Genomic DNA, 13,508 nt, shown 5'->3' with positions numbered 1-13,508 from the left:
TTGCTTTGCACATTGAATTATTTAACAATAATACAGAAATTATCAGGTAATGGTTCTAGGCAGTAAACTACAGTCACATGTAATCTCCCTTTGGTCAATATTAAACCAAATTTGTTTAATGCACTTTTGTTTCCTTCTAGAGTGCCGTGTCCTGAAATCATCTTATTCTCGATCCTCAGCTGTTAAGTATTCTGGATCAAAAAGCCCTGGGCCCTCTCGTCGCAGCAAATCACCAGCTTCAGGTAGTTAATGGAAAAGGAATGGATAGTCATAGAGGGAGCAGATCATTCTTCCTCAGTTTTCTTTAATTATTATGAACTAATAGTCTTTGTCAGGCTATGTGCAATTAGGTTCCAGAAAAACATACAGATTGTATGATTTTTTTTTTTTTTTTTTGTCTTTTGTCTTTTTCCGTGTCCGGCAACGGATCGCAACCCTCAGTGTTGCCCCCGTACCGGACCGGGGACCGGCAACGGGATCGCAACCCTCGGTGTTGCTCCCGCGCCTCGCTCAGCCAGTGAGCGGGAACTGGTCTGTATGTGGGATCCGAACCCTCGGGTGGGAGCGCCGCCGCGCTTCCCAAGCGGCGCACTTATCCAGTGCGCCACCGGGCCGGCCCCAGATTGTATGATTTTTAAAACCAAAAAGTTAAGTCTGATTTCCACTGTTATAAGTCCCCTAAGAGACTTGCGTGTTTTTGTTCTGACACATTTTCTCAAGAATAACCTTATTATCTAAAGTCTTCTCCTGGTATTTACGTAGAAGTGTTTTGCACTTTGACTCCTGTATACTGCATTTTGAATTTTGTGCTATATAATTGCGGATATTTTCTTAACATTACCTCTTATCAGTTTAAATCTCTCACCCCCTCTCACTCCCTCATTTCCATTCCACGTAGAAATGTATTTACTTGATTTATTTTCACTGGCCTTTCCTTTATCGAGCAATATAATAGTAGCAATAATTATTGTTGGAAAGTAGTACATTACTTATTTAAGAGTCAGACCTGGGCCGGCCCGGTGGCGCACTGGAGAGTGCACTGCTTGGGAGTGCGGCGGCGCTCCCGCCGAGGGTTGCGATCCCGTTACCGGTCAGTAAAAAAAAAAAAAAGACAAAAAGAAAAAAAAAAAAAAAGACAAAAAGAAAAAAAAAAAAAAAGACAAAAAGGAAAAAAAAAAAAAAAAGAGTCAGACCGTCAGACCTACCTGTACTTGTTTCTTTCAGGTCCTAAGCTCTTTAGATTTGTCATAATTTTTACTGTCTTGGCATTTTTAGAAATTAAAAACAATCAGAAATCTCTTAATATATTGATTCTATAGGTTTGCTTATAGTAATTAAGAATAATTTGGCTTGTATCATTTCCCATTGAGGAAAGAATTGTGAAAAAACTGATTTTGCAGGTGGGATATCTAGAACATGGGAAAGTATCAATAAAACCCACCTTGAGAATCAAACTTTCTAAAAGACAGTTTTTTGGACGTTCCACTTTTCAGTGCTTCCCCTCCAGCAACCACCCCACTTTCTTTAGGGCATGTTGTTTTACACTTCTGTGCACACGTTCAGACCTGCTGAATAACCACTCTCCTTACTGTCTCCTCCTGCTATGTGTATACTGCATGTGTACAGTAAAGAGGGGTGGCCACTACTCCAGTGCCTATTCTACAGCCAAATCCCCAGGTGAGCCATGATTATTATGGCTTTGTCACTCTGCTGGGTTTTTGTTTTTTTGTCTTTTGCCACGTTTCTGTTTCCTTTTGCTCCATTTCCATGAATGTATCTGGCTTATTCCAGTGTACATCTGTGCAGTATGAAATGCTTCACAATGTGTAGGACACTTCAGCCTTTTTTTATTAAAGAACCTGTTATCATGAGAAGATTGCTAAGTGCCTGTCTGGATATAGTTGAAATACACAGTGATGGGGGAAGCACATCACCTCAAGGGGTCTGTCTTCTAGTTAATTTGGGAAATTTTTTCTTACTGAAAAAGGCTAAAGTTGGTCGGAAATGTGAAAATGGCCAAGAAGCAATTGTGTTCTTCTCCCGTCTCTCCCCATCCTGGTGTTAAGTGCTTAGGAATCATTAAAATTGTAGAATTCAAAGTACTTAATAAATAGCATATGCCAGAGTAGGATTATGAGGTGTTTCTTGTACATACAAGGAGGCAGCACTGCAGTCTTTCTAGTTGTCAAACAGTGCTGTCTCTAAAAATATGACAGTATTTTAAAATGAAAATTTAACAGTTGACAGTATGAGTGTTTTTAAACCAAAGAGATCTCGTTGTTGTTTACCTGACTTCAAATTGTATTATGCTTTCTGCAAAGTATTCAAAACTGGGGATGCTAATATAATAAGAAATTTACATAAATACCCTGACCTGGGCTTTATCATAGGGTAGATGTAGATTTTTGTCAGGATCCTAGCTTTTGTTTTAGGTGATAGGTTTACAGATGCTTATCATGTAAGTAAAATAAATAAAAGGGAGAGTGGTTCAAGAATCAGATATTATGATTAATTCAATTTTGTCCCCTTGAGATCCAGAGAGGAAAATTAACATCCTGAACTAGAAACATGTTTCACAGCCACATTTATCATGTGGACCAATTGCTCCATAACATAGCTTAATAAATGTATAAATAATCATTTTTAAGATGAATTTGGAATGCTGAGAAACAGACTAAGGAAAATCTTAGCATTCCAGTGTGCAGAATTTTCAACTGAGTTCATATTTGGATTCGGGTTAATAGAGTAGTGCTTAAACTCGTAAGTATAAGTTGTGGGATCTTAAAATCACATTTCAGAGGGCATATAGTCTTCTTTATAAAAGATTAATTCAAAGTGTGTTCAGCACTTACTGCAGGTATAGAAAACAGAAAGCCTGAGTCAACTGCTGGGACTTCAGTGTGATTCTGAAGAAAGCTACTATACTTATCTATGTAGTGTTTTTTTCTTCAACCCCTACCACCAGGAAGGAGAGAGTTTTGCATTATTAAAATCCACAGTACCCAGGAGTGTTTCTTGCTTTTTACAGATTGTTAGTTGTGGTAGACCTATTGCCATTTTAAAAATTCCATGGGACTAATTGGAATTTCAAACAGAGGTAGTTAACTTCGTAAGCATAATATTTTTTTTCAATCTTGGGACAGGAGGGCTGCTCTGAATGAAGTCTTCTGGTTGGCTAAATCCTTCAACAAAACTCTACCAAAATAGCTACATAGTATTAATAAACACATAGATATTAATCCAGATAACATAAGTAGGTAAATAGTTAGCATGATTTGAGTATTTAAAATCCTTGTTTCAGGTTTCTAGCTTGTGAATCTTTCATAGTCCACCAAGATAAAAAGGATTCAGAACAACAAATAAACAAAAAAACCCCAAGTTTATTTCTTACCTTAACAGTTGAGGAGAGGGGGATGAAATTTTGGGAAAGAAAATCAGAGGTGTGGTGGAGGAGTGGGAGCATCACAAAGATGCTGGCTGGTCGTCACACACAGTTTGCAGCAGTAGTGAGAGGGGAGAGGGTACCACGCAGCACTGTCCAGGGTTCCATTTACCAGCCCCAAAGTTCTGCAGAAATGTGCAGGTAAATGAAATTGAGGATTACTTACTAAAGAACATTTTTTAGAACGTTCCAAATGCTATCAAAGACTAACAGGGCTACGTGTGATTAGCATCTCTTTAGAATGAGAGTTATTTGGGGGAAAATATGGGCATATAGTTATTGAACCACTTAAATCCCTGGCAGTAAGATTTGTTAAGAAACTATGCTTAGGCAGGGGATGTATTTTTAGGGAGACTCGTCTGCTGTAGAGATCAACACCTGCAGGAACTGATTTTTCTCTCCTTTAATCCCTTTTCTATCCCATTTCAGGGAAGTTTTTGCTATCAGTGTGGCATCTGATACTGTTAGTGAAAGCTAACAGTAGCTATTGATTAGGAACTAGTGATCTGTACAGATTGCTGTGCGGAATGGGGAAAAATAAAAAATAAAATTCAGTCTCAGTTTACAGCAAGCTTACTAGTTTATTGCCCATAATAATCTCTATTTTACATGAATCCCTTTTAAAGAGATTTTTTTAGACTGTTTTTTAGAGCAGTTTTAGGTTCACAGCCAAATTGAGTGAAACGTACAAATTTCCTGTGTACTCCCTGCCCATGAATGTGCATAATCTGCATTTTCAACATCCCCCACCAAAGTAGTACATTTGTTACAATTGATGAACCTACATTGACACATCATTATCACCTAAAGGCCATAGTTCACATTAAGGTTCACTTTTGGTGTTATGCATTTTATGGGTTTGGACAAATTTATAGTGATGTGTACCCACCATTGTAGTCTCATACAGAGTAGCTTCACTAATCTAAAAATCCTTTGTGTTGTACCTTAAAAAGAATTTTTTTTGAAAGAGATTACATTAATTGAAATTTAACTTAATTGAGAAATAACCAGGGCTATTGAATACTCTTAAATGTTTCTAATTAATTGTATAGTTACTTATGTTATACTTTTACTTGAAGTACCCACATATATTTGTTAAGAAAATCTAGATAATCATCATTTTTGTTTTTGTTTTTTTTTTTTTTTTTTAAAGATGACCGGTAAGGGGATCTCAACCCTTGGCTTGGTGTTGTCAGCACCACGCTCAGCCAGTGAGCCAACCGGCCATCTCTATATAGGATCCGAACCCATGGCCTTGGTGTTACCAGCACCGCACTCGCCCGAGTGAGCCATAGGTCGGCCCAGTAATCATCATTTTTGAATGAGTGATTTGAATTAGAAAAATTAAAGTTTGGAAATTTAAAGATAATTGAATTTTAAAATTTTTACTGATTTTTTAAAAATAAGCAGTACAGTTAACAAATATGACTTCATAAACCCAGATAACCCTGTTTACAGATGATTCATCTAATAATGAATACTTGATCCAGAATTTCTGCCGCTGTTCAAGGACTGGTGGGCTCACTTTTTGGAGTCACCTATTCAGGACCTTTACTTCTGCATTTGGCTTGTTATATTTATTAGCATCATTTAAAATAGAGTAGTCTGCTCCCTCATGTTTTGTTTTGTTTTGTTTTGTTTTGTTTAAAAGGCAGATAGACTTTGTTTTTCTTTCCATAAAGATAAATGGCAATTCTCATCTACTTTGGGCAAAAGCTTTGAAGATTAATAATAACAGGGATTGCAGATACTCTTCAGAGGAGAAAAAATATATACCAATACTAGATGTTAACTACCAGCTTTGTGAAATTACTACAGAATTGGATCCAGGTGGTACAGTTAGGAATAAGCATGAGTCACACTGAAATGTTTGACCACCATTTTGTAGTATAGAATCTGCAAATTAACCTTCCCCTCTAAACACCAGTGGCCATCCTCTTCCTAGCATAGGCTCTAAATCGAGTTTTCAGCCAAAAAAGTGTATAGATGTTTTGAGGGAGTATAGAAAACTACCAAGATTTTCTAAATAATGGGGAAATTAAGCTGCAAAGACAATAAAATGGAAGGATTAGAAATAACTAGTCTAGAATAAAAAAAAAAAATCTTGAAGAATGTCATTTATGGCCTTCATTCAAATAAGTACATATTACAAGGAAAATGAGGAGTAATTTTCCCTTTCCATTAAGAATATACTTACAAGTGTTTGGATTATGGTGGAAGTGATTTAGGAGAGCCATGAGAACTTCTTGGTTATTCAAGATAGTGGATAATTGGAGGTTATGAAAGTATCACAAATATAACAGGAAATTTTTTCTCTCCCTTTGCTGGCACACAGGATATATGGACAAATTATTGTTCATATTGCTAATTACATAATGTCTTTTATATTTGTTTGTATCACTGTTGGAAAACTATTGTTAAAAATAATTCTGATTTCACTCCTTGTGTGATTTTTTTTTTTTTTTTTGTCTGTAATGCAATAAGATACATTCTTTTTGCTGATTTGCCATCTGCTTTGAGCTTTCCATGAACTGAAGCTTCATCGGACGTATATTGTGCATTTACTTAGTGTTTTACACAATCTGGTTGTTTTGGGTTTTGATGATCTCTGTCTCCTTTGTTGTCTCATGGTCAGTTAATGGAACTCCCAGCAGCCAACTTTCTACTCCTAAATGTTTGTATCACTGTTGCAAAACTATTTTTAAAAATAATTCTGATTTCACCCCTTGTTTGATTTTTTTTTTTTTTTTTGTCTGTAATGCAATAAGATACATTCTTTTTGCTGATTTGCCATCTGCTTTGAGCTTTCCATGAACTGAAGCTTCATCGGACGTATATTGTGCATTTACTTAGTGTTTTACACAATCTGGTTGTTTTGGGTTTTGATGATCTCTGTCTCCTTTGTTGTCTCATGGTCAGTTAATGGAACTCCCAGCAGCCAACTTTCTACTCCTAAATCTACAAAATCCTCCAGTTCCTCTCCAACTAGCCCAGGAAGTTTCAGAGGATTAAAGGTATGAAACAGGATATGTGGCATTTTTGTGTGATTTTGTTAATATTTTGAGTTTCACAGTTTAGCCGTTTAATTTGCTTAGGGTCTTGGGTGCAGTAACAAATTAAAAAGGAAAGAGTGTAGGATTTGGAGCAGGGAGACCTGGTTTTGAATCCTGTGTCCTGATGTAATTTTGGCCAACTTACTTAACTGCTCTCATCTAAAGTGTTCTCATCACTAAGATGGGAATACAAGGTTCTGGTTAGGGTTGAACATAACGTGATAAAGTATAATAAATAATAGTTTTCCAGTTATCAAAATGATTTGCAATGGCAAAGCCTTAGAGAACACCTTGATTCTTTTAAAAATCTTAGTTTTAATAATTATTTTAATATTGATAACATTTGATTTTTTAAGTCAAATATTATACTAGTGAAATACCAGTATAAAATTTATACCCAAAAGTGGTAACACAAGAAAAATATGTTCATTTTGGGGGAGGAACTTAGAAATAAATCTTAGGTATTGACTATTATGTTCTGAATATATAAACAGTAACAACATGATTAGCACTTTGTCTAATAGACAGTTATCTCATAGAGGAAGGAGAAGAATAATGAGCAAAACGAAATTTGCAAAATTTTGACAAGTTTTGTTTGATTTAGTAGCCCCAGTAATTTAAATTTATGAGAGAAAATTTGTCAGACAGCTAACCATTTCAAGGAAATACATATTGAGTTGATGCTCTACCCGCACACCCACTCCTTCACATGTACACACACACACACAGGATCACTCGCATTTATGCAGTGAAGATTTATGGAATTTTCAAAACATGATAATAAATTACTGCTGAAACATTAGATAAAATTGTTCCTTCTGTACTAGGTTTTATCCTAATTATTATAGTGACCCCAGCATGGAGCACACAATAAATGCGCAAAGATTACGTATTAGTGCCAATAGGGATAAAGTCGAATACTCAGTTGATGAAAGCAAGTGTTGATTACTGGTGAAGATTGAAGATGAGATTATAAATAAGATAATAAAGAATAGTGGTCTTTCCATGACCCCACCCCCACCCCCTCCCTGTGGGCTTTGCTAACAGCTGTGAAACCTCCTCTGGGTTTTCTTTTCTTCATCTGTAAATTAAGGTTGTTTGATTTTAAATGACCACTAAACTGCTAGGATTACTGTTCTTTTAAGTTGCCAAAAAACCTATCTAAGAAGCTGTGGACTCTATTTCTCTTTCTCTTTCTCTTACTTTAAAGATGATATAGAATAACCGAATTTTATATTAAATATTGTAGCTAAACAAGTCTCTGCCACACTGATTCAACTTTTAGGCCATAATGCCAAGGTCTCTAACCACTGCCAGTTCTCATGGGTCATGCCTTGTGGAAATTTCATCTCATTACTATTTCCAGCCATCTGTGGTCTGTGTTGTTGCCAGGATTAAAACCTGCTTTTCAAATACTGAAACTTAGTCATGTTACTTTACTGTTCGAAATACCCTAATTTTAATGTCATTGTAAAGCGCTAGTCAGCATCTGTCCACATTTGCATTATTTTTTCTTATTCAGTGACATTACAAATGGAGAATTACAGATAATTACCATGTGTTAGTTCTATGCTTTTCCTTCCCCTTCATTTAAAATAGCTTATTAAGATCAATTAAGAGGGAATGTCTGACAATGGAGGACTGTTTCTCATGGGCAGAAACTCCTTACCACTGTTTATCCTAGTTAGATCCTTTAATGGCCTTGGGGATAGATAATCTTTTTCCAAAGAATCAGAGAATTGACAAAAGCAAGCAAACAAAGCCAAGACAGCATGTGCAGGAGTTGACATACATCTGTCTGCCAGGACACAGCATTTGTCATAGATGGTTTTGTACTGTCTGGTTTTACTCACTAGGGAATTAAGCAAGGTGGTTAAGTCAGAGGTGGGCAGAATTTCATGTTCTGTCACAATCCACCCCACCCCCCGCCAGTTTCTGGGAATTATTTTTATATTTTGGTAGGGACATTGAAAGAACTGAAAATGGAAAATAGGGTGATACGTATGATGTTTAATCTCCGATCACAGATTTTTAGTGGCATTTTTGTTTGCTCGTTGAAGTAGATATGAGGAAGACAGAAGCAGCCTTCTCCTCAACAAAAAGTACTTATAGTTTTCTAAATAATACCCTTGGGAGGAAGACAGCTCTGCTCCATTCATATGTGGTCATAAAAGATCATGTTCTTTGAGGAGCTGGACCAAAGCCAGTAGGGGAAGCAAAGCTTTCTGCAAATTATGAACAATTTTTGTAGGATGGGAGTGTGGAAAATAGAGCGGTGACCAAGTAATTAAGGTGCTTTAAACCTAAAATGGAAAGATGTTAGTACGACAAAGTTAGGTGTTCCTCAATTATATTTTTTTTGGTTTTGCCTAGGTCATGTTACAGAAAAAAAAATTATTCTTGACACTTGTTAGACGTGGTAAGGCACACTTTATTCAGAGGATGGGCCATGGTAAAAGGTTCAGCAACCACTGTGATAGGATGTTGCAGTGAGAGAGAGCAACTGGGCTCAACTCCAGCTCCAACAAGGACAAGTGGGGATTTATAACTCAGCAACACGGTTGGGGGTCAGTGGATTGAAGATTCCTAAGAGGAAACATCGAGGATAAGAGGTTTTTGGCTAAATGAACTTGAAGGCAGGCCAGGAGTGATATCAAGGTCAGATACCAATGGTGGGGGAGTTTCCCTAAACTGACTTAGCAGTATTCTTGTTCAAACTGGATTCTGCAAGGACAAGATGGAAACCCAGGGTTGGCCTAGTCAAGCAGAGGACTCAGAGGAGCCTGATTAAAGTTTTGCTTAGAGAAGAGTCTCTGTCAGTGGTTACCTAAAACCATAGAATGTGAAAACTGGAAGTAGTCTCAGTTCTTTTAGTTCAGTCTTTATTTTGCAAATGGAGAAACTGAGGTTCATAGATGTAAAGTGACTTGCTCAAGGTCCTAATGGCTAGTTGGGGGTCTCAGACCATTTCAGGGTCTCTGTCTCTAACGTGGTTCTGACTCTCCACCCATCACAGTGGGCCTGCTTCAGTGACTTCAACACAGGCACCTCAGGAGGAAGCTTGTGTAATTGTACAGAAAAGTTGTGCTGTGTAAGTCTTTAGGAGGGTAAGTCAGGTGGTGGTTTGCTACTGAATACCTGGGTTTAGATGTGCAAAAATGCTCAGCATGAAAAAGGGTTGAGAGACTGGCAGAGGAACAAGGAAGGGAGGGTTGGGAAAAGAGAGAGGAAATTCTAGGGTGGAGTAGAGGCTGGATGAAGGGAGGTAAAAAGAGAAGAATACCTGTTGGCAGTTCTTCCTGGAAGACTTGGGGGAAGAGCTGGCTAATTAGGTATCTAATTGGAAACTCTTTGAAAAACTGGTCTACACTGTGTGCCCTGCTTTTCTACCCAACCCCATAAAGCTTTAGTAAAAGGACAAAGTTCACGATAAGTTAGGATTATAGCTTTTCCTTGGAAACCAGCAATGGAGCTGAGTATTGTCAGGATTAGCGGAGGTTGGAAACAGTGTAGTACAGGCCCAGCAAATGCATGGGTTACATGGATATGAGATAATATTATATGGTGGGCCTGTGGTGGAAGCCACATCATGGGTACAGTGGCATAGCTGGGATTGGAAAGCAGAGCCCATGCTTGTAAACACTACTAGCCTGCAGGACACAGTGAGAAAGCAAGGCCATTATGTTAAACAGATGATTGGAAACAACATGATCAGACCAAAACTTTGTGAAATGAGTTATTAAAGGCTAGAGCCACCCAGCAGGTTTCTGTTGGGCCTCTTTCCCCAGAAACCAGTTCCTAGGTATTAGAACTGGGCTTTGTTTTTATTTAGATCTAGGTAATCTGGCTTTGCTGAAGGGCAGGACCACTTATGGTGATACTTACATAGGGAGTAGGCATATCTGAAGACCAGACATGAGCATCTTCCACCACAGTGGTGCCAGGCTGCCTTACACAGTCGGGCACATGAGGAGCCCAGAGGCCTTTGCAATAAGGCCAGTTCATGCCATATTGTATAGCTCTTCAAGACTCTTATTTATATTTCTTTTGTCTCCCTTTAATTATTAAAGTTTTTTGTGAGTGTTCCAGTCTGTCTTAAGCTAAAGGGAACAAAGACAAAAGTCTTTGGTTGGTCCACTTAGGCCAGAGGATTAATGGGGAAAAGGTACCCCCTAATGTGTAGCTACACAGAAAGCTTCAAAGAAGCCCTGACGTCCCTCCATGCTCAGCCCCCCCCCCCCCCGCCCCCCGCCATTTGGAGACAGACATAGGATGGTGTAGTGGTTACAGCATAGGCTCTCAAGCCAGAGTGCCTGGGTTTGATCTTGGCTGTGTGACCTTAGGAAAGTCACATCACCCTTATCTGTGAAAAACGGATTAATAGGACCTACTGCACAGGCTGAGATTGATTAAATACAGAGAAAGCACTCAGAATAGCTTTGTTATTCTTTCTTACTGTAAAGCTTGGGGTTTCCACGTTCAGTTTTCACACGAAGGAAGTTTCATTTAACAACAGCAAATTAACATGCAATGGTGTGTAAGAAGGAAAGAAAAAGTAAAGAAGTCAGACTCCAGATTTTATTACCTCCTCTGCTTTTCTATTACTGACTTTCCTTCCCTACTCTATCCTTTCCTTCCTTCTCCATGTATTCCAACCCTGTTAGTAACCTGTAAATGACTCTATTAGGAACTTAGCAATTTGAAACAACAAAAATTGATTTTCTGAGCTGGCTGGTTAGCTCAGTTGGTATTGGGAAAATAGAATAACTTAATCAGGCCCCCCTCGCCTTAGATACAGTTGGGGGTGGTGTGGTGCATTCTTTGTAAATGAGTTGTGTGTAGGTGGATTTAGTGCACATGTGCAACACTGTGACTTGGCTGGTGTCTAGTGCCTCGGGCAGCCACCCCACACAGCCATGCTCTCTGACCTATGGCTCGAAGGATCTTTTGGCCAGTTACCTAGCTCATAGACCTGTGTGTAAGGGGTCTCGTGAGCCAGCCTGGCATGTGGGGGATCTAGGAACCCAACCTGGCTTGTGAAGAGTTTGTGACCCAGTCTGGACAACAGGCCTGAGGGGTCTGTGAGCTCTAGACCCAGCCCTAGCTTGACAGTTGGTAAGAGCATGGTGCTCATAACACTAAGGTCTGGTGTTCGATCCCTGTACTGACCAGCACAAAAAAGTATTTATTTTCTCACACAGTTCTTGTAGGTCAGGAATTCAGGAGCAGCTTACTGGGTGGTTGTAGCTTAAGATCTTTCATGAAGTTGCAATCGAGATGTATACCAGGGCTACAGTTGCCTGAAGGCTTGGCTGGAAATGAGAGCTCCACTTCCAAGGTGACCCATTCACTTGTGGCAAGTTGGTGCTGGCTCTGGGTAGGCGGCCTCAGTTCCCTGCCATGTGCACCTCTCCATAAATTTGCTTGAGTATCCTCAGAACATGGCAGCTCTCCCTAGAACCAAGTCATCAGAAGGGGAGAGAGCACGCACCATACAGAAGCTCCCCTTTCTATGACCTACCCTTGGAAGTCAGACATCATCATTTCCATAATATCTAAGTAGTCACACATGTCAGCTCAGTTAGGTGTGGGAAGAGACTACACAAGGATGTGAAAGTTAGGAGGTGAGGCTCATGGGGGCCATTTTGGAATCTGGCTACCACACCAGCCTTCACTCCCATCTCTTTATCAGTCACCCAGAATTTCTGCTTCAGTCTGCCTCTGCTCATCATCCTGTGCTCCCCACACTTCCTGTTTTTCTGAGAGCCGCCAAAGTCTCTCTGCCCATCAATTTTATTGCTTTGTTCTCCTTGCAGTCCTTTTGTTCTCCAGTCTGATCACTGCATGCCCATTCTTCTTTCTCCTTTTCAAATCCTGGAGTCCCACCATCATTGACATTGTTTTCTTGTCTTATCCCAATCTTCCTGAACCTCCGTTTTCTCCTTGACCTTAGCCGGTGACCTATTTCCTCTGCTTAAGCTCCTGAAAGTCCCTTCAATCTAGCTGATAACTATCCCTGCAGGAATATTTGCTATGCCTAAATCACAGCATTTTCTTTGGGACAGATAGGCAATAAAGAGTACTAAATGTGTCATCAGCTGCCAGGTGGATGAAGAAAGAATTTCCCTGAACTTTAATTCATCATCTGTGTCCCAATTTTAGACTTTTAAGGCAGTAGTAACTTAAAGCTTCAGTGTCATGGCACATATGTGGACACCGAGGGATAAAATGTCTCACGTTTTGATGCTGAAGCATATGTCTGGAGGCTGTCTGTTGTGAGCATTCTTGTTGGTTGAAAGAAGGAAGAAAAAAGTACATTTAGGACATTATCCAACATCTTGAGATTATAAACTGTCTGATGTGTTGATATTTTATCTGATGATGTCTCTGGGGTCTGCTGGTGGTGAAAGATTGTCCAGATTTGTGAAGTGCGATGAAAGCACTAGTAGTATCTCATCCTGACTGGCAGAACTAAAATGTAACTCTTTGACCTTCTGAACTTGAAAACTTTTGGAAGCTGTGAAATGTAAATCCACAGTAGCTGCTGACCTTAGACGTTTTTTTTGCTTTTCCCTGGAGCTTTGCCTTTTCTTTTGTATTTAAAACTAGTCAATAATCTTTAGTACTAAGAGACTGACCAGTTTGCTCTTTTCATTAGCCCAGAAACATTGGGTAGTGACTTCATCTTTGAATGTAATTGATTTTGTTGGACAGAAACAAAATCAAAAGGAGGGACTAAGCAGTTCTGAAGACTTTGTTAGTGCCATAACAAAATAAATCATAACAATGAATCTTAGCCTTTGAGGACAGTGATTTGCACATTGTAGTTGCTTAGTGAATTTGATGCATTTGGGGATAGATGATTCATCTTGCTGAAGCCCATCTTTGTGGGGATGGAGGAAGGGTTTGCCAAGCAAATCAGTGTATAAATTGGATCAAATGTATGAACTTCATTTGAATATAAGCAATCTATGTGTTAATACCAAATGCCCCTTATTCATGAAAGTGGGTCA

At 39.0% G+C, this 13,508-nt stretch overlaps 1 protein-coding gene across 7 annotated transcripts in view; it reads left to right on the top strand.

The window, feature by feature from the left end:
- DCLK2 (doublecortin-like kinase 2) overlaps positions 1–13,508 on the top strand; it is a 150,681-nt gene that overhangs the window by 98,363 nt on the left and 38,810 nt on the right. For 4 of the 7 annotated variants that reach the window (XM_008583516.1, XM_008583515.1, XM_008583520.1 and 1 more), the window contains exons 4-6: positions 141–242; positions 1,627–1,677; positions 6,362–6,456. In XM_008583516.1, the coding sequence (XP_008581738.1) occupies positions 141–242; positions 1,627–1,677; positions 6,362–6,456 (248 nt within the window). The remainder of the gene's footprint in view (positions 1–140; positions 243–1,626; positions 1,678–6,361; positions 6,457–13,508) is intronic. The other 3 variants (XR_551287.1, XM_008583518.1, XM_008583517.1) reach the window with 1 other exon arrangement.

The sequence above is a fragment of the Galeopterus variegatus genome, unplaced genomic scaffold, assembly GCF_000696425.1.
Source record: "Galeopterus variegatus unplaced genomic scaffold, G_variegatus-3.0.2 Scaffold2950, whole genome shotgun sequence".
Lineage (NCBI taxonomy): Eukaryota > Metazoa > Chordata > Mammalia > Dermoptera > Cynocephalidae > Galeopterus > Galeopterus variegatus.
Note: the sequence above shows the minus strand (reverse complement) of the source record. Positions and strands in the feature narration are given on the sequence as shown.